This window comes from Ustilaginoidea virens, chromosome 2, assembly GCF_000687475.1.
Source record: "Ustilaginoidea virens chromosome 2, complete sequence".
NCBI classification, from domain to species: domain Eukaryota; kingdom Fungi; phylum Ascomycota; class Sordariomycetes; order Hypocreales; family Clavicipitaceae; genus Ustilaginoidea; species Ustilaginoidea virens.
This window is the reverse complement of record NC_057317.1, coordinates 3,291,080-3,314,445: the sequence shown is the minus strand read 5'-3', so window position 1 is coordinate 3,314,445 and position 23,366 is coordinate 3,291,080. Positions and strand designations below refer to the sequence as shown.

Genomic DNA, 23,366 nt, shown 5'->3' with positions numbered 1-23,366 from the left:
CATCTTTGGTATCTTGCGAGAAAAGGCAGAGGAAACCATCATTTCCATTCCCAACACTTTCATGAGGTAAATGTAGTTTTTTTTTTTTTTTTTGGTTTTCAAGTTTTCAAGTTTTTTCTTCTCGGAATTTCTTCATTCGTGTGCCTCACCTCCACGAAGAAAGCGCGCCCTCTAGGCGGCGGCAATGACGGCAGGAGTAGCAGAGGCAACGTTCTCGGGCTTGCTCTCAGCCTCGGGCTCGGCAGCGGCAGCGGCAGCAGGCTCCTCAGTGCTCGTCTCAGCCGTGGTCTCCTTGACGGCTTCCTCGGCGGGCTTCTCCTCCGACTTGGGAGTCGTTTTGCCCTTGATTGTGGCACGCAACTTGGAGAAGGGGCTCTGGCTCTGGCGCTTTTCGGACTTTTCAGTCTTTTCCTCTCCGTCGGCGGGAGCAGGAGACTTCTCGCGTCTGCCAAAGGCAAAGGGCAGAGAGGACTTGCGTCTCTCCTTGACATCCTTCTTGGCGGCAGGCTCGGCGCCATTGGCAGGGGTGACTTCGGCATTTTCAGCAGCGGCGTTGACCTCCTCGGCACTCAGAGGGGTGCTGGCGTCGACAGGAGGAATGACCGGGGCAGCAGCAGCAGCATCAGCAGCTTCAGCCTCCTTGGCGGGCTCTTCTGCGGGCTTGACCTCGGCAGGCTTCTTCTCCTTCTTGGAGAAGACTCCACCGAAGAAGCTGTTGCGCTTGGAAGCGCTAGGCTTTTCCTTGGGGCTCTCGAGGGCCTTTTCTTCAGTTGCCTTGTCGTCCACAGCAACGGCAGCCGGGGGGGCCTCGCCTTCGGCGACGTCGACGTCGACCGGCTCAGCATCGGCCGCAGCAGGCTCTGTGGCTGCGGGCTCCTCAGACTTGGCTTCCTCCTTCTTCTCCTTGGTGGACTCCTTCTTGACAAAGCCAAAGATTGAAGTACGCTTGCGACTGGCGGATCGGCGCTTTGACTCCTCGACAGGCTTTCCATCATCGGCGGCGGCGGCGGCAGCAGCAGTCTCTCCCTCCACAGCAGGCGACTCTTCGGTTCGGACAGCATCGTCAGCCTTGGGCTCCTCCTCCTTGGGAGCAGGCTTCAAGCTCCCCAGGACATTCTTGTACGTCTCAGACTCGGTGACCGAGGCAGCAAGCTCCTTGGCCTCAGCAATCTTGAGCTTTAATTGAGCGACCCAGTTGTCACGCTCAGCGGTGCTGACAGCCTTGAAGCTGTGTTTGGCACCTTTGTGGGTCAAGTGGAACTTGTTGGAGCCATCGTTCTCAGGCTCCGTGGCTTCAGCCTGTACCAGTGGTTAGATGCATGGAATGGGAAAGGTGGTGTTGCGGCAGTCAACACATACGAGGTTGATGACGCTGGAGGGAGCGGTCTTGTCACCAATGAAGAGGAGGCCCTTGCCAGTGTGAGAGGCCCACGCGATGTTGTGGTGGGCGTGCTCCGTGTTCTTCTCTCCGCGCAGATAGGCAGCAAGGGCCTTGGCATCCACAGCGTCCTGGCCAAAGAAGAAGAATTCTTTGCTCGGGATCAGGTTTCTGGACCAGGTTTGTCAGACGTTGCTCAGCACCAGTGTCGACCAAGCTCTTGTCGAGGAACTCACTTGGGGAAGCTAGCGCCTTGCGCCTTGTGGGCAAGATGACCCTCTTCGACAGGCTGGAGAGGAGCTGGCTCCTCCGTCTTGGGCTCAGCCTCGACAGCTTTGGCTTCTTCGGCGGGCTTGTCCTCGGCAGCGAGGGCGGGAGCAGTCTCGGTGGCGGTGGGAGCCTCGACGACGGCGGCGGGGGCGACAAGCTCCGTGGGGAGCTCAACGACGGGTTTCTGTTCCTCGGCCATTCTGGATAAGTAAGGGGTATCACAAGTGGATGGGTATCACGGTATCACAATAAAACAACAACAAAAAAAAGACTGGATGGGTATATAAGAAAGAAAAGAAAAATTAATCCAGCAGCGGCGATGGGAACACAGCTGAAGAAGGAAGCTGGCGAGAGTTGTGTGGTAGGAAAGAGAAAGTGGAAGAAGGCTGGGCTCAGGAGGAGGGACAGGATGGCTGGTACTTATTCGCTCGAGGAGCAGCCAGGCATGAGCCATGAGGGATGTCGACTGGAGGCAACAAGACAGGGGGGGGGAAGGGGGGAAGCGGCGTGCAGCCAGGTGACGACTGGACAAACTGATTGGAAACCCGTGCGTGCTGCTTCAGGGAGGGGGAAGGGGTACAGACAGTACAGACGGTACACATTAGACGGTACAGACGGTACAGACGGTACAGACGTGTGCTGTGCCGTGCCGTGCTGTGCTGTGCTGTGCTGTGCTGCGCTGTGCTTGCCATCATTGAAATGTACAGAGCAACCCGGCACGGGCTGGGGCTAGCCGCTACGGGTTGCTGAGCGCACGTCTGGTCGTACCAGACCAGACCAGCCAGGGCGCCATTCGCAGGCCGGATCAGCGCAGCAACGAGTTGAGACAAGGCGGAAAGCCCCAGGGCCTTGAGTCCGTAGAGGTCTGGTAGGTACTCCGTAACCCGGTACGGTACCTAGGTGCTGTCTGGTCCATGCTGCGGTCGCGTCTGTGTCGTCTCCAGGCATGAAGGAGTGCTCCGCGAGTCGTCCGCAGGCTCACCCACCACCAGACACCCACCACACCCACCACACCCAACACCACATAAGGAGCTATCCGGGGAGGGTGTTTTGGAAAGGACCTGTGATTCAGGTGCCTGGCTCCGATTCGGCACCCGTCTTTTGGTGGCTTGCACTGGGCCACCCTACCCGCTCCCGAAGCTTGAGGGGGGAGAGAGAGAGGGCAAAAAAAAAAAGAGAGGATTAAAAAAAATAAAAAATAAAAAATAAAAAAAAAAGGCCCGAGAAGAAAAAAACGGGCTGGTGAGAAAAAGAGGGTCCAAACTTCAAAGGGTCGAGGGTCGAGGGTCAAGAGCTAGGGAAGGGAAGGGGGGTGGGGTGGGGGGGGGGGGGGAGGAGGCGGCGGGGGCCCGAACGGTTCCAATGCTTGAATTTCTGGCATTGGCGCGACGCTACTCCGTACGGATGTTGCTTCAACCAACTGGGGGCCGCGTTGCGTGACCTGGGTGACCTGGGTGCACCTCAACGTCTCATCCAACCAGACCCATCCTTGCACCGACCAGTCAGATGGCCTCAGTACTGCCAATCGCCATTTGACATTGCCCATTGTAAGCCCCCCCTCCCTGTCTGTCCACTAAAGTGACCTGAGCCAAAAAAGAAAATTTAAAAAAAATATATATATATATAAAAAAAAAAAAAAAAAAAGAGAGAGAGAAAGAGAGACCTCGACGTTCCCAGGTACTCCGTACTTTACTTCCCTTCTCCTGGGAACCCAAAGAAAACGGACTAACGGCGTACCAAGGGGTCAATCAAGACATTAGCGCAGGGCGGCACGCCGGCATCAGCTCCATGTCCAGAACGAGGATGCCACGGAGCCACGGACAACAACCCCAACAATGATGATGATGATGATGATGATGATGATGATGACTCGTCTGGCAGCCTGGGGCTCCTACAGTATCAGCATCTGTCTGGTGCATCTGAGCGCTGCAAAGCCCGCAAACAGAGTGCTGTCCGCCTACCAATATCCGCAGCAAATTAACTCAGGTACCAGGTACTACTCGCTAGGACTTGGGACTTTCACAGCTCCCTGGGCAGATGGATCAATTGCTTGCTGATAGGCACATTGACAGTTACTAATCATTTCGAACCTTCTTGTGTCAAGCTGGCTCTGCTCTTTTGGCAACTCAACTTTGATGCCATCGCTCTTCTAAACTGACCACCCGGTCCGGTCTGGTCAATATCTTCCGTGCTTGCTCCTCGCAGCACAATCCAAGGGCATGATTAACCCAGCGACAGAGCGTAGATGGGAAGCCATTAGCTGCTCGCCAAAGACAAGGCATCAGTTGACTCGTCGCTATATGTACCGAGTTATTTCAGGTCAATACCATCAAATCCCGAACGGTGGAGGTGGCTGCCCTCTTTGCAGAGGGAGGGAGAGGCATCCATCCAATCACAGGGTTTCGCATGCAGAGAATCACCTGCACTACGGAGTACTCCATACACTACTCCGTAGGCCACAAAGCTTTTGGCTCCATCCCATCTTGCCATTGACTGCATTTCCTCCCCCTTTCCCTTCCCCCACGAGGCCAACCGCCAAGCTGACATCCCTGGAAATTGATTCCATCAATGTTTACCATGTCTTGCCCCTAGCCAGTGCTGGCTGTAACCACCAGCTCCAGCAGGTCCAATGGACGCAGGACTCGGGAACATGAACAAGCAGCACAAAGCGTTTTGGTCGCGTAAGCCTTTTTTTTTTTTTTTTTTTTTTCTCTCCCTTCCCCGTTAATTTCCCCAGCGCAAGTCCTGCCGGTTTTTCAGCGAAATACAAGTGTCAAGCCATGCGCCGGCAGGTGAATGCCTGCGTCGTCGGGGCCCCATGCCATGGCGGCATGGGTGTCCCGAGGGGCAGCTTTGAAGGCAAGGCACCTGGTAGCATTGATCAACTAGCATCAAGTGGGGTCCCAAAGTTTCAGAGGCCATCGACACCCTGCACTAGGCCCTATTTCCTGCGATGCTTTCCAGGATGCGCAGCCCGGTACTCCGTCCGTACAAAGCCGCAATCTCTGGGTACCTGATTGATCACACGGAAATTCGCCGCTGAAAAAGTCGCGAGCCGTGGTCCCGGCCCACACACCCTTTCGCGCGCACAATTTGCAGGGTATCCACACCACACGCAAGCCTGTTATAATGAAAAATACGCATTGATTGGCTTTTCAATAGTTGAATCTTGGATTTCTTCGTGCTGGAAAAACTCAATGGGATCAATTGTACGGTACAGAGCGAGTACCCGGGGCGCCGCGGTGTTTCGACCCGCAAGCCCAAAAAGGCCTCTCCCGAGGTTGGGTCCAGTGACCCAAGTCGAGGGAAAAGGAGAACATGAACAGAACATGTCTCGGACGGGTTTGCTACCTTATGTACAGTATATTCCCTCTAGACCGCCACACAAAAAGCATCGTCGCTGCACCAGTATACGAGAGGGTGATTGATGCTGGTCCTACTGCGTGACACAGAAGAGAGGTAGGCTGCCTCAGGTACCTACATGTAGGTACCTTGGTTGACCTGTTGAAGGAACCGACCGGTGCCTCTGGTCTGGAGAGGGAATCCCAAAAGAAGCAGGAGCTGCGGACGGGTGCGAGGGCAGCTGTCTTGTTCAAATCTTGTTCTCTCCCCCGACTGTCAACCACGCAAGCAGTTGACAACGGTCCGTCCAATCTACCCATCGTCGAGCGAGCATAAAGACGAGCTGTCGAGTGTTTTCATGTATGCACTCAGCCACCAGTCTGTTTGCGTCGCCGCAAGCATCATTGCCCCCCCCCCCCCCGATGGCCTCCTATATATATACTCACTCAAAACCACAAACGCTCTTGCAAACTTCTTTCTGGACTCTGCACCGCCCGTTTGATGGGGCGGAGAAGTGACCCTGAGGCTTGACAGTAGTCTCGCAGAACTGATTGATAGCCAAGGCCAGCTAGGAGCGACTTTGCCTACCGTGGCCAGGATTTGCGGCCAGAGACTTGAAATCTGGCACGCGGGAAAACGACATTGCGTTCTTGGCAAGATGGTGAGGGATGAGGCGATATCCCTGCCTGGGCTGCTCTGGGCTGCTCTGGCCTGAAGAGGAGATTATCTTGTTCGCCGGACCAGCTACCAGTGATAAAGCCTGTATCTGTATCTGTACCGAGTACGCCGTACTCCGTGCTCTGATGACTGATGACTGATGACAATAGCAGCGCCTCGGGGAAGCAACCATTCTGCAGCAGCAGGCACGAAAAGATGGAATACCACCTGCATGCCCCTTGCTGCCTGCTGCGTGCGTACGGACCAAGGGCGCAGGGGTCCCCCTGATGTCGTGTCCCGGCAACAATGGCTGCAAAAGATTGCACAGAACGGAGTACGGAGTACGGAGTATGTAAAACAATTTTCAATCCCATAATAATAGTCTGCTAGTGGGTCGCCCATTTGTTCCCGCATCGTATTGACCAAGTTGCGTCCAAGACCAAACAATAACAAGAGCTGCAGAATACAGAGGAGGTTCTCGCTAATTTTGGCAACATGAAACGACTGAGATCTGGCCAGGCATCATGGGGGTTTCTACAGGACAACATTCTTTTTGCTTTGGAATTCAGTGTCGGCACCGCTTCGTTGTTGGCCGCGCCCAATAAGCGATCCCTCTGCAGTCACGGCGCAGCGGCATACTCCGTACACACACACATCTCCACATCCAGAGACTCGAGAATCAAGAGGGTGGTGAGAGTCCACTTTTTCCTCCTCTTTTTTCTTTTTCCTTTTCAAAGCCTGCGGGCATCAACAATGATAAGGGATACATGTTAGCGCCCTCAAAACTGCCTCGATACCGGCACTGTGTCGATGTGGGTGGACAAAGGCTTACTTTGCCAACAATCATCATCACAAGGACTTTGTCACCTGGATCAGGTGCGCCCTCCAGGACGGGGTCGAATCGCCACCCTCCTGCCAACTGGAATGCCAAGGTTACTCACCATACGGAGTACTCTCGCCCTTGCATGGGCTTGGATTTGTTGGCAGCAGAGCCGGCTTGATCCGCGTCGAAAAGTATTTACCGCGTCCACTCTCTCTGTCCCGGGCCAGCAATCTGTTGATTCCGTTGAACCAACCCACCCGCCTTATTGCCACAGCCCCATGCGACGTATTCTCTTTGGGTTAGTACAGAAAAACTATGCATCCCTTGATACAGCACGGCGTCTACCCAAGGTACATAGCCAGCCAGCCAACTGTGGCTGATGTACTCCGCAAGTACTCCCGTTAGGCACTTGGTTGCTCACTGGACGCTTGTGACGCTGCTTTCAATATCACAAGCTGATCTTCCAGACACCAACATCTCTCTGCTTTGACACACTGACCCATCCTGACAGATGTGCATGTTTCTGGACATGAGAGTTGGAGAAATGCCACGCGAGTCTTATAGACCCAGACCGGCTTAATCTGTCATGAATCCGTTTTTGGCTAGTACGAGAAGTCTAGCAAGCAATTGATGCGTCAGGATGGGACATGCACAGTATGTATACAACATGCTCGCATCAGGCCTGGCGACAGGGTAGTTGCATTGAATGGGGATGGATGTGCTAGCAGGTTCCCCGAATCAAGCACGGGTAAATAAGGGATGTTGCTTATCGAAGTAGGTCTCACATGAGCTAGCTATATTCACCATGGCCCAGATGCCATTAGGCCATTATCTGGACACGGGCAGGTGTGAGTCTAGATTTTCAATATCCCAAAGAAGAGTAAAAGAGAGAGAGAGAGAGAGAGAGAGAGAGAGAGAGAGAGAGAGAGAGAACAGGCGAAAAGAGAAGATAAAAAGAGGAAAAAGAAGGAGAGCGAAGAAGAAGAAGAAGAGGAACCACATCTATCAAGAGAGAAGTTATTGCGGCCGGCATCGGAGAGGATGGACAATGAGGAGAGCTCCTAGCAGGCAGGAAGACAGATCAGACTAGTCCCCCCGTCAAAGGGCACTCCGTAGGCCTACCAAGTGCAGGTGTTCCGGTAGCCTCTTATTAGTCGCAGACGGGTCAACTTACGATTTTCACGATAGCCCGGGATGGCGCGTCAGGGGGGGGGGGGGGGGGCATCCATCCCGAAACGCTCCCGACAATGACACAATCGATATGCCGTTTCAACCCCAGATGGCCCTCAGACGGCTATGAATAGCATGAGTACAGAAATCCCGTGTGAGTCAGGGTGAGTCAGTGCGAGTCAGTGCGAGTCACGGGGTAGACATATCGCTGGCTGTCCGGCTTGACGTTGGAGTTTTGGTTTCAGGGAAGGAGGCATCACCAAGAGGGGAGGGGTGGAAGAGGGTGGAGTACCTGCTCCGTAGGTAGACGGGAAATGGAGAGTGGCAAACCATTGTCAAACTCGTGCGTGAGGGGGACGGATATCGGATGAGCTGTACGGACTCGGGAGTAGCAAAGGCGTGGGATTCCCTGAGCAGGGCATGTTTGACGGGAATCATGTGCCGCAACAAGCAATGGTCGGGCTGACACGGCTCTAGTGAGCGGCATTACCCGCACCACCACGCGCAGACGAGAGGCCCGAGGCCCGTCAAGGTGAGGCGGTTCTGCGCAACAAGGTGAGACGAAGAGAGCAAGAGCAAGAGCAAGAGCAAGAGCAGGCAGCAGGCAGCAGGCAGCAGGCAGCAGGTAGTCTCACCATCCCGGATGACCGAGCTGCAGAACCCGCAACTTGTTCCGATCTCTCCATCCATCCACTTTGGCCAGCAGCTGTCTGCCTCGACCGCCTCCATCGCCAGCCCAGCGTGCTCCTGACGCAGATCAAGCATACACTTTTTTCTCGGAGAAACCACAACTCACAAGCATCGATCGTGTTTCAGAGATATCACCAAGGCAAAGTGACTTTACCGACCGTGACTATCACCAGATGAGAGAGCAACTTGTCCTACACTCCACATCTCTCCCACGAAGAACTTTCTCAGAAGCTCACCTTTAAATCACTAGGCTCTGATATATATATATATATATATATATATATATATATATATATATATATATATATATATATATATATATATACATATCAGCACTAGCAAAAAGCAAGCCAAAGGTGAGCTGACCCTGTGCAAATCGGTCAAAGCTCAAGCTCAAGCTCAAGCTGAACTCAGACTCACCAAATTGTAGGTACTATTAAAGCCTGTTGTTACTGGGCAGGCAGGAGCGGTGCAGCTGCTTGCAGATGACTTTTCTCCAAGCTCTTAATAAGGTTATCTCCCTACCTAGGCACGTAGACGGCCGCTAGCCTCGTCTCTCATTCCAAGTCCTCGGCAACTCATACCTCAAAGACAACACAACATCATCGGTAAAACAGAGATGGCGCCCAAACATAAGTCGTGGGCGAAGAGAAAGGCCGGCAAAAATGCCACGCAGCCATCTAATGCTGTCAACTCAGGTAAGGCCGGAACGAGCGGTTTGATGGGCTGTATTGCCGCCTAACCGACAGAGCAGTGGAAAGATATGGCATGGCCGAGTCTCACGCAAGGCTCTTGAAGCACGGCTTCCACCATGCCGTGACTTTAAAGAAGCCACACGAACTTGAGCAAGAATGGCTCGTCATGGCCGAAGCGGCCTTCAAAAGGCCGACTCTCGAGCAGCTCAAGGGTGCTCAGTTCCCAGCCAAACACTTGATCACTGTGAGCTCGCCCGAGGCCCTTGACCCTTGACCCTTTCTCTCTCTCTCTCTCTCTTCTTTACCCGGCCCGACGGGATAGTGATTGGGTTTTATTAGGCAATGCTTCTGTTTCGTTATGGGACTAAGCACGCCCACCCCTTCAAGACACCAGGCATCCCGTCCAGTGAGAACAACTTGGCCAGGATCTTAAACACCGTCGACATTGGCGGTCAGGTGGCAAACTTGATCTTTGCCCAAGGATGGCACACTGTTCTCAAGACTGCGCTTACTTCATCGACCTCATGGCAGGCGATCGCCGACTGTGCTGTTAGTAGATGCTAGATTTCCGCTCCCACAAAAAAAAAAAAAGAAAAAAAAAAGAAAAAAAGAAAAAAAGGACCAAAGATGGAACCGCTGACGGGGATGCCCAGAAAATATGGGACTTTTATTCGTCAGACCTGCGAACCGACGGCAACTCCGGCGTGCTACTTGCCGTGGCGGCTGAATGCTTGATTGGAGATATGAACAGGTCCCATGAACTTGACCCCTATGGGCTCGATTTCGACAATGGTCTCTCGTCTTGGTGCGCTGAAGCTATCAAGGTTGAGAGGGAAATCTATCTGTCGATATATCTCATCCATGGCCGTATTAGCGGCAAAACCGGGCGCGGCAAGTCGTTTCACCAGAGACGAGAGTCGAAAAAGATTGTGCCTGTGGATTTCCTAGCGAATGACATTGTCGTCGCCATCCGGAAGATTCGAGACGTATCGCGGATTTGGGGAGACAGTCAGTTCATATCCAGTCCACAAACTCAGCTATTTGAACCACAGGCAATCTTTTCAGTGGAGCGAATGAAGCGCATGAGTAAGTTGACCACTTGAATCTCCAGTATACATCGAAACCAAGACGGAGGCGTGCTAACTTGCGCCCCCCCCCCCCCCCCCCTCTCTTTCCTCCCCTTTCCTCCCCTTTCCTTTTCTTTTTTCTTTTTCTTTTCTCTTTCCCTCTGCAAAAGTCGAGCACATTTCGGGCCAGAGAACAGCTCTCAAAGTGCTCTACTTCCAAAGGATACCATATCTGGACCGTCGTATGATCGCCGTCATATTACGGGCCTGTCCAAATGTGAAAATGATTGGCATTTACGACTGCCCCCTCATTCACTTCGGGGATGTCGTTTGTCTGCTCGACCTTATTCATGAAATCAATGCCGCGCGTCGAGCATCTGGCTCGCCGCAGGTCAGGGGGCTGGATTTTTATCCAAAGTACCACGCGGGTACGCCATTCGCGACCACCCACTCTGCCACGTACGGTCTGACGTGGGGACCGCATGAGCTGGACGTTGTTCAGAGGGGGTTTTTCGGCCTCGTCCTAAAGGCCTTTATGAAGGCCAGGAGAATGGGATTGGGTCTCTTGTTCGACAAGGACAAGGCGTTTTGCAGGTACTTGCGGCAGGTGCCCAACTACCCCCTCGCAGCTCCAACGTTTCTGGATGCCTTGCATCGCTACCTGGAGGCGAGAGACGAAGAATCCAAGAGGCGTGCGACGTATGACCTGCTGAAGCCAGTGCGAGTAGGCCTGGAGACGAGGATCGATCATGACTGGCCCAAGTGGTACACGACCATCATGGGCAAGAGCCTGGTGTTTTGTTCCTCGTGCGGGTACGAAACGCTGGAGGAATTCTTCTCGGCCTTTGCTCGCGACATGCAGCCCCACAGACGAGTATGTGCCGCATGTACTCTGCAGGTGTGGATGGACGAGGAGGATGACCACCTGAAGAGTCACAAGAGAAGCATCCTCGACACACTGTATCCGAGCTGGAAGGGCCTGGAGTTCAACCAAGACGCGCCGCTACCGCATCAGGCCAAGGACATTGTGAGACTGCGGTCGACGGTCTCTGTCAGGTCGGACGTCGACGGGGTGACGGCTGACCACGAGGGCGCCATGTACGCACGCCCGACGCTGGCGAGCCTCGTCCGCGACAACAAGGTGCATTCCGACTCGGTCCAGAGCCTGCCGACCCTCGCCGAGCTGCTGCAGGGAGACCAGAGCAAGGCAACCTGGGGCCAGGTCTACAACAAGTGCAGCAACCTGGACATTTACTGCCGAGCAGTAAGGCGGCTGAAGCGGGAAGGCAAAAAGGACGAGCCCGTCAAGGACCAAGGCGGCAAGCCCAGAACAGACGGGGGGATGCCGGACCACGTTGAAGAGCTGCAGCCCCCGAAAAGAGCGCGCGAGGGGATCCCATGCCACGATTTCAAGTCGGCAACGCTGCTGTACGCTGGGCTGACTCTCAAGGGATGGGCAGGGGACAGAGGAGGTGGTGTCTGCGAGAGACGGGGCTGACTCGGCAACTTGGAAACTGCGGATTGGGGTGGCGGCGGTGGTGGTGGTGGTGGTGGTGGTGGTGGTGGTGGAGGCGGTCGGAAACAGATTGAAGTTGTGCGTGCAGCAGGGCTGGGCTGGCCGAATGCAACTCGGAGCTTTTGTTTACGCGATTTGCTTACTCCGTGCTCCGTACACGATTACGAAGGTGGCGGACGATAGATACTCGCCAGATGAATGTGCCTTTTTTTTTTTTTTTTCGCGCCCACTTGCCGTCCACGCTGCAGCCCATGGCCGTGCTGAACCGAGCAAAAGGGTGATGGGATGCATGATGGATGCATGATGATCCCCACGATTGTTGATCTTTGCTTTGCCTTCCAGCCGCCTCGCGTGGGCCCGCCAGCCAGCCATCCATCCATCCCCCTACTCACGTGACCATGCTGGCCGGGACCCGCCGGGACCCGCCGAGCCCTTTTTGACGCCGACAAACGAACGACGACACGGCAAAGCAAAGCAAGACTTGCCTCATCAGCGACCGCCAAACCCAAACCCGCTCGCCATGGCATCCCTCCTGCGCGCATTCGCGCTGCCCGCACGACTCGTTTCCTCCAGACACGCTGCGGCCGCCGTCGCCGGCAGCGTGGCAGCCGGGCCGGGCGCGAGCTGGGCCTCCTGCCTGGCCAGCGCGTGGACGGCCAGCGCCAGAGCGGCGGCAGGCCTGGGGGCCGGCTTCGTGCGCCAGCAGACGCGGGGGATGAAGGTGCACAGCTCGGTCAAGAAGAGGTGCGAGCACTGCAAGGTCGGTGGTCTCTCTCTCTCTCTCTTTCTCGTCTTTCTCTCTCTCTGGTTTTTTCTTCTTCTTGCAGTCGCTTTCCCTCCCTCTCTCCCTCTTGTCGTTTTTTTTCTTCTTGCAGTCGCTTTCCCTCCCTCTCTCCCTCTTGTCGTTTTTTCTTCTTCTTGCAGTCGCTTTCCCTCCTGGGGAGCGGGTTTGGGCTGACCACGGGGTGTGGTGGGCGAGCTGTAGGTCGTGCGACGAAAGGCCGGGAAGCGACATAACGGGTACTTGTACATTGTTTGCAAGGCGAACCCGCGGCATAAGCAGCGGCAGAGCTAGAGGGCAGGCGGACAGGTTGACGCGCGGGGAGCTGGTACGGCGGGTGGCCCTGGGGAGACGTTCCAGATGGATGGGCATTCCCGTAAAAGGACGCATCATCGCTCGTGGGACGGACGAGGGCATCTCTTACGTGGGCGATGGAGCGGACACTTTCGCAGGAAACACGGTTGCTCGCAGCGGCCGGGGCGAGAAGCGGGCAAACAGGGCGCGGCAGCAAGTCGACGCGACGGGACGGGGTCGAGACTCGGGACGAGGACCAGCGTCCGCCTCTGCTCTGCTGATGGCGGTATTGGGCTGGAGAGGGTGAGCGAGCGAGCCCACGTGGAATGGATGGATGGATGGATGGACGGATGGATGGATGTGCTTCATAGCCCTGGCTATGCCTAGATGCCTCGCGAGTGGCGGTTATCAACGCGCGCGTTGGTTGACGGAGACGACGGCGACCACTACTCGGGCACGAATAGACCTCGAGCTCAATCTCGTCAAGGGGCTTCATGAACGCGCCCAGCCCAGCCTTTGGAGTGCGAGTACGGACGGGAGCCGTGATTGAAAACGGGTATTCGTTTAGCATTCAGCACATCAACTAGAAATACACCTACGAATCGAACGGGTACCCGCGGATTCCTTCTGCATAGGACACCGGCACGTGCATGACTCTGTCGACATGACGCTCGACCGGCTGTCATGACTCGTAGACAACGTTTGCATGTACCTTGTGCTTTTATGCTTTTATGCTTTGTGCTTTGTGCTTTATGCTTTATGCTTGTGCTTTGTGCTTTGTGTGCAGGGTGCGTGTGTCGGTGCGCAGGCCCGTGCACAAGCATTCCAGCCAGCCCCGCATGCTGCAGTGCAGGTATGCAATCAATTTCACCTAGGCGATGCATGCATGCATGCACTTCTGCCCACGTCCCACTGCTGCCCACCTCGTCAGCGATTTGACGGGTTCCAAGCATGCCAAGCAGGCAAGGCCCCCTACGTGCTGCGCCGTTGCCGCCAATCACTTCCGAGAAGTTAAAAGTCTGCCCGAGGGGTTTTTTTTTTTTTTTTTTTTTTTAAAACCGTCACTCCGACTTCGACTGGTGGTTGTCGCGGCAGTGGCCCTGTCGCCGTCGCCATGGTGGCAACGGGAGGAACGCAAGCTTGGCTCCCCAAAAGCGGGCCGGGCCAATCATGTGCCTGCAATGTTCGGCATCGCCCACTTCGCCTTCTGCCGTCCCCTGGATTGATTGACGAGCTGGGAGTGATGGCAAAGCCGGTCCAAGGCCACAGCTGTCGACGACTTGCTTGCTATTCGGATTGGAAGGCTGGAACCGGATTCTGGGAAAGCTGCGGGGAGAGCAGCCAACCGTCCGCCTCCTCCCCCCCCGACGACAATCCTGACAATCCTGACAATCCTGACAATCCTGACAACCCCGACAATCCTGACAATCCTGACAATCTCGACAATCCCGACAATCCCGACAATCCCGACAATCCGTCTGGAACATGCCAGGTGCCGGGTGGTAAAGAGGGGCACTTGGCGTCGTAGAAACGGCCCACTAGGATTCGAGGTACCTGGTAGGTGCTCAGTACTCGGCCCCAAAGTAGGTCCGGTACATATCTCTCCCGTCCTCCCTCAGGCTCACCCAGGTTCCTGGACTTATCCGCTACCACAGTGCCCGCTAGCTCATCCGGAACAAAGTCTTTCCCGTGTGGTCATAATAACGCCCAGGGGGCTACGCTACCTTAGTAGCTAGCACCCACCTCCTCCTATTGACAATCATCAAGAAGAGAATGTCTGAACGCAATTTCCATTCAGCCCGAGGCTTTTTGGCACTCAACCGCACCCTCCGCCCTATTCATCCGCCAACCAGGCCCATAACTACTACCCTGGCTCTTTTCCCCAGGATCCCAGGCGGCCAAACTCCTGATCTTCCATCGTCCGCTCTGGCCTTCCTTCCCGTCTCCCGCCATTTCCATCTCTCAGCCTTGGATCGCGCTCTCGACACCACTGCTTCCTTTCACGGTGTCGGTGTAGGCCGCAGCCGCAGCCGTAGCCTCTACTTCATCCGCCTATCCGACATTGTTCAGAGCAACCCGTACCGACCGTCCCTTGGAGCGCTTTGCGCCGCTTGGTCGAGCTGCATCTTGAGCTTCAGGAGGTTCGTGCACCACTACATACTGCATTGACACCTTTGGCTTCTTCTTCTTCTTCTTCTTCTTCTTCTTCTTCTTCTTCTTCCGCCCGTCACACAACCTTCTCCAGCAAACCAAGGCGCCGCCCAAGGCCTCAAAAGACGGCTTCAGCAGCAACTAATCCCATCAAGCTTTGCTACTGTCAACCCTGTCCGGAAAAAAAAAAAAAAGGGCAAAAAAGGGAGAAAAAAATCGCCAGATACTCCCCCTCCCGCGCCGCGCCACGGTAACCGACGGGATCTGAATTCCCGGCATGGCTGCGGTAAACGAGCATCAACTACACCGACCCGCATCTCCAGATGCCTGTCCCTCCCTGGCCATCGGAGCTTGCCCTCAGCTGTCCCGCTGCGTCTCAACCGCCTCCTCCATGTCACAAGGCTCGGGCATCGACACGAGCTCTCGAGACTCCCTCGGAAGCCAGTCTTGCCGCCAATCTTCCGGGTCCTATCGATCATCCCGACAGTCGGACATCTCAGACGCTTCCCGCCACTCGAGCCGGAGTGTAGACAGCAAGGGTCGACGTAGAGGATATGTACGACCCCAGGCAACGGATTTCGCCGCTAGCGCCAGGTCAAGAGAGAGCGTCATGAGCTTGGGAAGCATCGCTCATTTGCAGTATTACTTTGCCAGGACTGGCCTTTTGGACGGCAAAGGCGGTCAGCTAGCGCGCAAGCGGCCGATCCAGCGGGCTACTCTGGATATGTCGCTTTTAGAGGGCACCAGCGGCTCTCCCGCCGACGTTGACGGCTCGGATAAGGATTCGTCTTTTGTCGTTTCCATGGACGGCAGCGGGGACTCGGGTGGCCTTGTGCTGGAAACGAATCCCATGGTTGCGTCACCGACGCAAATCATGGAAGATGAAGACTATTTCGAGGACAGCTTCGCCGAATCCGATCCGGGAATGCTTCCTCCTACCGTGAGCACATATCATCAGAAAGAGAAACCCATTCCCAAGCCTCCCAAGATGGAAGAGTTGAAGGCCGACTTGGAGGCCGCGCTACATGACATGATGAAGGCGTTGGATGAAGTCGCTGCCCGCAAGACTGGCTCGTTCCAAGAGTCCGTCGACACCCCGCAGCTGCCAAACATGCCCGAGGAGAACACTCAGGGTTGGTACGAGCTGCATGGCATGCACATGCTCGACGTGGTGACCCTCGCCATACGAGCAGCCAAGGTGTACTACACAGCCCACGAGCTGCCGGATCGCTTGGACTCGATCAAGTCTGAGAAGCAGATCCGAGCCGATCTCCTGGCCGTGATGGAAGTTTTGAAGCAAATGGCCACGAGAAACTTCATGGGCGGCATGAAGGACGAAGAAGTCGCAACCATGGTCTCCTGGGTCGAGAGCGTCTTTGCCGTACTCGCGAGGGAACACGAGATTGAGATGGCCGAGCGGGCCGAGCGCGAGAGCTGGGCCTGGCTTGCGGGGGACTGGTCTGGCCGGGAGTATGAGCGGGAAATGGCCTTTCTCGCCTCAATGGATCCAGACGCGGCGGAACCCCTGCCCGTCTGGACACCTCTCTCCGAGGCGCCCGAGTGCCCGACGCCGTTTCTTCGGAGCCTCCAAAACGGCCTGCGCCTCGTGCAGCTGCACAACGCGGCCGTCAAGAAATCCAGGAGACGTTTCGGGGCCATCCCGACCTTTCACACCGACACGCTGAAGCCCTACCGGTGTGCCGACAACCTCCGCTACTGGGTCAAGGCCGCCGAGCTCCGGTTCGAGGTGATGCTCAAGGTCGACGTCCTCGGCGTTGTGTACGACCACGGCCCTGGTGCATGGCAAGAGTTTGAAGATGCCATTCTCAAGTGGTGCAAGCACGTCCGAGAGGAGATTGCCAGCGAACTGGCGACGCCTTGAGTGTTGCGTAAGCATTACTCGGCAGCCGGTACCCAAGCACTGCCCTGCCCTGCCCTGCGCTGCCGTATGGCCTTTACGAATCACGTCGACATACCCGGAGTTTATTCTTGGCCGTTTCTGGTTCCCCCTCCTTTTTTTTTATTTTTTTTCTAAACCTCTTCCTTCGTTTGTTTTCTCGTTTTTTTTCTTTTTTTTTTTTCTTTTTCTTGTATTTTATTCTCTTTGTAACTTTTATGTATGACCCGACCCCCTATGTTGCTGTTTCTTGTCCGCCCCTGTGTTCTTTGGTGAAGCGTGAGGTGGGAATCGGCATGTTTGACCACGGCATCCTTTATTTCTCGCAACAGCCCGCAGCATCCCAACGCATTCGACACTTTTTGCGAAGCTTCATTTCTCTTTGTCTATATTTCTTGGCGGCAGGCTATCCGTGAACCAAGACGGAGCAGGCAAGAACGGGGGTCTTTATTTTTATATTATACACACCGCGTAGCATTACCTGGCATGCATCTTTCTCGTATAACTTAATTATTCTACTAGCATATACCCCATAGCATAGGATGAGGCGCGACAATAGAGAGCGGCCTTTGGTCGCGATTCCGCTGAACCCGCAGAACCCGTTGAACCCGTTGCACCCGATTACTGGATAACTGTGTCCTGTCTGGCGATTTTCATTTAACATGTGCGTATTGCATAGCCTGACTACAATACAGGAATTTGCCAGTTTACTTCATTTTCTTTTTTTTTTCTCTTTTTGTACATGTTTTGTCCGAGTATACGCGAACCGATGTCAGGCAGTCATACATAGTACGGGTAAACGAGAGCGACACTGCAGCACCAGCTAACCTTACCAGCTTGCCCCGTTTCAAATTCCAAACGCAAGCCCAAAGGGGAAAACGCACACCACCCATTTCGAACCCACGCAGCATACAGGCTCTACATGGCCACTCGTTACTCGACGTCGACCTTGCGGACCTCGGTCCACTCCTTCTCCATCTTGGGGACCGTCACCACAAGCAGGCCGTCCTCCAGCTTGGCGGTGATGGAGAAGCCATCGACGTCTTCCTTGTCGGCCGCTGGTCCCGGGGGAGGCAGCCTGACGCTGCGCCGGAACAGGCCTACCCTCCTCTCGGCAGACACCATTCTCTGGATGGCGTGCTCGTCTCCGAGGCGGTGGACCGCTCCGGAGACGGTCAGCGCGCCGGTGTGGGGATTCCAGCTGACGCCTACGTCTTCCTTCCTGGCGCCAGGGAGGGCGACGTGCAGCACGAAAGCCTGTTCCAGGTCGAAGACGTCCACGGGGGGGGCGAACAAGTCGACGTCCTCGGCCGGGGTGGCGCCCCGGTGGCGCTCGGCCTGGTCACGCAGGGCTTGGAAGAAGGGGTGGTCCACGAGCCCATGCATCATGCCGGCAAAGTCGAACGCTTGGCTGCCGCGCGGGCAGTGAGGTCCTCGGTGACGCATGCCGGCGTGGCGTCCGCGTCGGCCCCCGAAGCGACCATTGCCGCGGCGACCGCACTCGCGACCGTACGGCGGGGGGGGCGGAGGAGGAGGAGGATATTGCCCGTCCTCGGGGGTGGCTGGGTCGGCGGCCGCGGTGTCGGGAGACGCTTCTGTTGCGTTTTCGTCGGCCGTCTTGTCGCCTGACGGGCTGGCTTCGTCGTCGGAGCTGTCTGGGCAGTGGGGGGGTCCGCGACGCGTTTCCGGTCCGCCGTGCTGGTGCGCTTGTTGGTCGTGGTGTCGTCCGCAGATGGACCATTCGCTGCAGTCGGGGTCCGGGGTCCAGGGATTGAGGGGGGGATCAGGGCGAGGGTGAGGCGGGCCCCTGCCGTCTGGGTGGTGATGGGGATGGTGATGATGGTGATGATGGTGACGGGGGTGGTGATGGTGATGGGGGTGGTGATGCTGACGGGGGTGGTGATGGGGGTGGTGATGCTGACGGGGGTGGTGATGGGGCGGATGAGGTGGTCCACGATGGGAAAAGGAGCCACCGGCAAAGGGGAATCCCCCGGTGAAGTTGGGGAATGGGGGCGATCTCTGGTGGTCTACACCGTGGCCCAGGAAAGCACCCGGGTCACCGGCGTTGGAGACAAACTCCCACAAGTTTGGAGAGGTGGAGGACTGTTGATCCTGACTGCGGCTATGCGGCGCCGCCATTGTAAAACGGACTGACTGATGCAGCTGAACAGGTATTTCTCCTTTCTTCTCCTTTCTTCTTCGTTTATTTGATTACTGGAGTTTACCTTGCGCTAGGAAAGAGGAGTACAGGATGCCCCCCCTAGAGAGATGGGAATATCAGAACCGTAAATGCTGGGCCCGGGGGGGCGCATCAGGAGACGGGCGCCGGCTTGCTTCTTTTTATAGATATACTCGACAACTTGGGCACATGGGCTGTTAACATGCGTTTGCATCAAGTCAAGGCCGTGGCAACCACCAGACAGACACGAGCACAACCGGCCAGGCAGCTGATTCGACACGCGTCCCGAACCGGCTCTAGGTGGCAGGAGGGGTTGCGAAGCAGGTTGCGAAGCAGATTGGTAAGCCGGGACAAGCCACGCGGCTTGACGGCATCCCGTTGCAATGGCACCTGGGGCGCACAAAAGGGATGACGAATTTTTCATTTTTAATTTTTTTTTTTCATTCATTCATTCACGGCGCGATACGGAGCAAGGCTGTAGCGATTTGCCACAGCACGGAAGGAAAAGGCCTGCGCAAAGAATCACGGCCGCGCGTCCCCAGGTCGAAACTCGCGGCCTCGTGGGGATGATGATGATGATGATGATGATGATGATGATGGTGATGATGGGGAGGAGGAGGAGGGAGGGTTGGCTGGCAGTTAGTTGGGCATGGCAGTTGGCGGGCAGTTGGCGGGCAGCCAGCCAGCCAGCCAGGTGGTTGTCGCGTCACGGCTCCAGATCCATCGGCCAATCAAGGCACCGCGAGCGGTTGGGGGTTCTGCAAGTAGTCTTGCGCCACCAAACGCGGCCTTTGCATCTTAACTCGTTGCATTTCCCCCATTTTCCCGCACTTACCAGCTTCCCCGAGAATAAGGTCAAAAGTTAAAGTCAAAAAGTCACGCCCCCGACGCCCAACTCTATCGTCCGATGGTCCTGGTCCTGGTCCTGATCCTGATCCTGGTCCTGATCCTGGTCCTGGTCCTGGTCCTGGCCCCCCTCGACTCGAGCTTCCCAAATGAGTGCTTCGCCGCGCCAGCTCAGGTTCTGAGTCATGGTTTCATTTCGTCGACGCCGCGAAAAGTCCCCTTACACCCGCTCACCGCGCCGTTTGGAGGAGACTTCCACTTTGGCCACGTTGGATTTTCGGGAGGCCAAAAAAAAAAAAAAAAAAAACCCGCAACAATTCTCGAGGGCGCGAGTCCTGAGTGGATTCTTGCGGTCCGTCTTTCATCACGACTTGCCCACAGTCTTTCTTTTGAGCCCTGGGCAAAAAAATGACGAGCGAGGCTGTTTTTCCAGCATCATGCATGATCTACGTGGCGCAGTCTAGGCACCGCCCCCCCCCCTTCTTAGAGCGCCTCCGTTGGGTTGGGTCTGGTGGTCTGGTGGTGGTGTGGCGCACCAGACTGATGGTCTGTAGGTGCATGCACGACGTGCCTGGCACCTAGGGTAGGTGGCGCTGGCGGTTGTTGTACATGGCAAACAGGCCAAGTTGGTTGGCCGACTGCCCAAACGAGAAGGCGCCTGGCATCACCCCCGCCACAAGTAACAACCGGGCAAAGCCTAGCTGGCTCCTGCCGTGGCTATGTCTGCGGATGCACAACTGCGTCTTATGAGGCTTCAAGTAAATGATGCCAGAATAAACCCGTCTCGACTGATTTCTTGCGGTGTCTGGCGACCTAGTATTACCCGCCCTCGACGGTTGGATAGAACCATGGGAAAGTTTTGAGCATACAGCGAAACGAAGGGTATAGTACACGGACTGCGTACTCCGCACTCCGCACGAGTACCAGGTAGGTGCCTCCTAAAATAGCATCTCTCCGCTGTAACTATGACGACATGGACATTTGAGCATTCCAGCCAGCATTCCAGCATTGGCCCGGCACCCAAAGGTTGCTTCCTACTAGGAATGACTAAAAGCCAAGGCATGTACCATTCACGCAGTAGTTCCTTGGCAACCCATGAACCAATCTGCAGGGTCTCAACTCCTTACAAAGCAGCGAGTGCGGACGTAAGCATTTGACGTGATTCCTTCTACTTTCCGGCCACGTGCACGTGCCAATGCGGCTTATCCAATCATATGCGAGCACTGTCTTAGGTACAGGTACCTTATGCAAAGTTGAGTTCTCGTACTCCGAATGCCAAGCGCCCGTTATAGAAGCGGTTCCATACCAGCTTTCCCAATTAGGTACTTGATCACAAGTCTAGGATCCCTGGTTATGCACGTACCCAAGGTAGGTGCTGCAACGTCATTCCAAAAAAGGACTGACAAAGTGCGTGCTCTGTACGGAGTAGGGGCTACATAAATATTCCTGGAAAGCAATTTGGAGGAGTCTGGCAAACCTGGCCAGGTACCCAAGTCAGCAATTGAAAAGATGTTCATCGTCAAGAAGAGCTCCATCATGGGTGCATACTCCGCAGCACGCATACGTACTGCATACCAAGAGCGGAGAACCGCGACCTACAATAATGTTTAGCCTAGCGACTAGAGCAAGGTCAACAACTGCAGGTGGGCTAGCACGGCACTGGGGCTTTTCTGCCCCCAACTGTACTCCGTTGGGTGCCTTGGGAACAGTACATGTAGTAACGCAGGACCTTGTTTCGCGCTTTGAACTGGTTACTAATCCGCAGAGATCTGCAACACGGAGAGAATAACTGCGGGTTATTCCCCGCCTATTACCTGTCTATTCTCAACAGAAAGATGGACTTGGTACGGAACCAGACTCGGAGCAGATAAAGCAAAGCGGGCTGAAAAAAAAAATGATAAAAAAAAAACGCCGAGGGAAGTAGAGGTACGTACCGGGTAAGGAGGTAGCTAAGGTACCTCCTACCTCCTGGTTCTCGATAAGTCCGCCACGACTTGCCAAAAAAAAAAAAAACCCCCCCCCAAAAAAAAACCGAGCAGCTAGATCAACCGAGTAAAAAGAGTCTCGCATTGATAATGCATGTGTGTTTATGATATTTCATTCATGGCAGATTATATATTCTCAACTTCAACCACATGGCCGAAACGTACTACTCGGGGCCCCCATGTCTCGGAGCTTAGTAACAAGGGCCGCCGCCCCAGTATTGCTAATCTCAAATGGGCTCCCCCGAGGTTCTCTCACCCAGCCTGTCAAACTACCTCCTAGCCGGGTACTGCCTGGTAGTCAAACCGGCGACTGGCAAGGGTTGTAAATCTGGGGCAAAGGTTAGGGAATTTTAGTACGGAGCAGACGCCTGCATAATTCATGCACGACGGAAAAAAAACAAAAACAGAAAAAAGACCCATCCCGTCAAGTCAAGGGCACGTCGTCATTCGGCCAAAGGGACCCCCCGTCGTGCAGTTGAAGAACCAGACCTGACCTTGGCTCGGGCTGACTGGCTGGCTGACCTGATTGGCTGGCTGGCTGGCTGCGGCTGGCTGGCTGCGGCTGGCTTGCTCTGCGTTCAGCCCCTGGGTTCAGGCCCTGGGTTCAGCCTCCTGGGTTCAGCCTCTTGTCTGCATTGCCCTCGCTCACTCTGCCCGCAACTTGCGACTTGCGCCTTGCGCTCCAAGTTCGATTTCGCTGGAAATTTAGGATCCAACTACCTAACCTAGCCTAAGGTAGGTAGGTACTTGCACCTAGGTACCTGGTAGACACATTGCCTGTAGACGGAGTTACCGCGCTTACTACGTCCTGCTGGCGCCTTTCGCTCTTGGCCGTCTGCCACCTTGGAACTAGCGGTTCGCAGACTACTCCACACGCGCTGGCCACTCGGCGTCCATGGTACAAGCTGGGTTGTGGTTGGCTGGCCCCTCCCCGCCTCTTCGGAAAGAAAGACGCCTGGCAAGTCAAGGGTGTCAGGGTGCCAGCTGCCAGCCAATATACTTCCGCCGTGGCGTGATCAACCCTCAGTGAACCGAACCGCTCCTGCCTCGTACCCTCCCCAAGAATAATCAGGGGGCCCTGTGGCTGTGGCCTTCGTTGGCAAGTATGGACACATGCAACCTTTTCTTTTCTTTTCTTTTCTTTTTTCTTTTCTTTTTTTTTTTTTTCCCCCCGGGGCCCTTTCCAGACTCTTCTCTCTCTACACTCGTTATTCGTTCTTTGCTCCGTATTTGTATTTGCATTTTTGCCTGTCGTCCTCCCCACACTCTCTGGCTCTCGCTCGCCTGATACTTCCTAGACTCATCGAATCCATTGAATCCGAGTTGACGAGGCCATCCATATCCCGCTTGGATCCATTTTTATTACCCCCCCCCCTCCCCCCCCCCCCCCCGGGTTCGGTTCTTTAGCTTGGCTGCAGTGTTACAAGCAGCCCCCCCCTTCCCACCCTTGTTGGATGTCGAGCGACGAGCCAACTCCCGTTGCCCTCGAGTCAATCAACATACCAGAACCCAAGCGTTGCGAAATTTACGATATTCATCCCTGAACTTCCTACCCTTCTGGAATTTTGCATAACAGCAATAACGGCCTTTTGTTTCGAAGAATTGGTAGCACAGCGATAGCCATT

The 23,366-nt window shown here is 55.3% G+C and overlaps 9 protein-coding genes across 9 annotated transcripts; 7 read left to right on the top strand and 2 right to left on the bottom strand.

Annotated features, from left to right (window-relative positions):
* Positions 1–171: 171 nt before the first annotated feature.
* On the bottom strand, positions 172–1,847 carry UV8b_02672 (uncharacterized protein; the record flags this gene model as incomplete). The annotated part of the gene is made up of 3 exons (XM_043140170.1): positions 172–1,299; positions 1,360–1,549; positions 1,615–1,847. 3 exons carry the CDS (start codon positions 1,845–1,847, stop codon positions 172–174), a joined length of 1,551 nt encoding a protein of 516 aa, XP_042996104.1.
* Positions 1,848–7,766: 5,919 nt separating this feature from the next.
* On the top strand, positions 7,767–8,838 carry UV8b_02671 (uncharacterized protein; the record flags this gene model as incomplete). The annotated part of the gene is made up of 5 exons (XM_043140169.1): positions 7,767–7,804; positions 8,118–8,195; positions 8,299–8,518; positions 8,681–8,686; positions 8,761–8,838. The coding sequence occupies 5 exons, from the start codon at positions 7,767–7,769 to the stop codon at positions 8,836–8,838; spliced, it is 420 nt and encodes a 139-aa protein (XP_042996103.1).
* Positions 8,839–8,949: 111 nt separating this feature from the next.
* UV8b_02670 (uncharacterized protein) lies at positions 8,950–11,590 on the top strand (the record flags this gene model as incomplete). Its single annotated transcript, XM_043140168.1, has 5 exons — positions 8,950–9,028; positions 9,085–9,269; positions 9,365–9,574; positions 9,679–10,111; positions 10,263–11,590. The coding sequence occupies 5 exons, from the start codon at positions 8,950–8,952 to the stop codon at positions 11,588–11,590; spliced, it is 2,235 nt and encodes a 744-aa protein (XP_042996102.1).
* Positions 11,591–12,128: 538 nt separating this feature from the next.
* Positions 12,129–12,683, top strand: UV8b_02669 (uncharacterized protein; the record flags this gene model as incomplete). Its single annotated transcript, XM_043140167.1, has 2 exons — positions 12,129–12,368; positions 12,594–12,683. The coding sequence occupies 2 exons, from the start codon at positions 12,129–12,131 to the stop codon at positions 12,681–12,683; spliced, it is 330 nt and encodes a 109-aa protein (XP_042996101.1).
* A 66-nt stretch (positions 12,684–12,749) lies between these two features.
* Positions 12,750–13,070, top strand: UV8b_02668 (uncharacterized protein; the record flags this gene model as incomplete). The annotated part of the gene is made up of 1 exon (XM_043140166.1): positions 12,750–13,070. One exon carries the CDS (start codon positions 12,750–12,752, stop codon positions 13,068–13,070), a length of 321 nt encoding a protein of 106 aa, XP_042996100.1.
* A 727-nt stretch (positions 13,071–13,797) lies between these two features.
* Positions 13,798–14,852, top strand: UV8b_02667 (uncharacterized protein; the record flags this gene model as incomplete). The annotated part of the gene is made up of 2 exons (XM_043140165.1): positions 13,798–14,185; positions 14,482–14,852. 2 exons carry the CDS (start codon positions 13,798–13,800, stop codon positions 14,850–14,852), a joined length of 759 nt encoding a protein of 252 aa, XP_042996099.1.
* Positions 14,853–15,111: 259 nt separating this feature from the next.
* UV8b_02666 (uncharacterized protein) lies at positions 15,112–16,716 on the top strand (the record flags this gene model as incomplete). Its single annotated transcript, XM_043140164.1, has 1 exon — positions 15,112–16,716. One exon carries the CDS (start codon positions 15,112–15,114, stop codon positions 16,714–16,716), a length of 1,605 nt encoding a protein of 534 aa, XP_042996098.1.
* A 948-nt stretch (positions 16,717–17,664) lies between these two features.
* Positions 17,665–18,870, bottom strand: UV8b_02665 (uncharacterized protein; the record flags this gene model as incomplete). Its single annotated transcript, XM_043140163.1, has 1 exon — positions 17,665–18,870. The coding sequence occupies one exon, from the start codon at positions 18,868–18,870 to the stop codon at positions 17,665–17,667; it is 1,206 nt and encodes a 401-aa protein (XP_042996097.1).
* A 947-nt stretch (positions 18,871–19,817) lies between these two features.
* Positions 19,818–20,168, top strand: UV8b_02664 (uncharacterized protein; the record flags this gene model as incomplete). The annotated part of the gene is made up of 1 exon (XM_043140162.1): positions 19,818–20,168. One exon carries the CDS (start codon positions 19,818–19,820, stop codon positions 20,166–20,168), a length of 351 nt encoding a protein of 116 aa, XP_042996096.1.
* Positions 20,169–23,366: the final 3,198 nt, after the last annotated feature.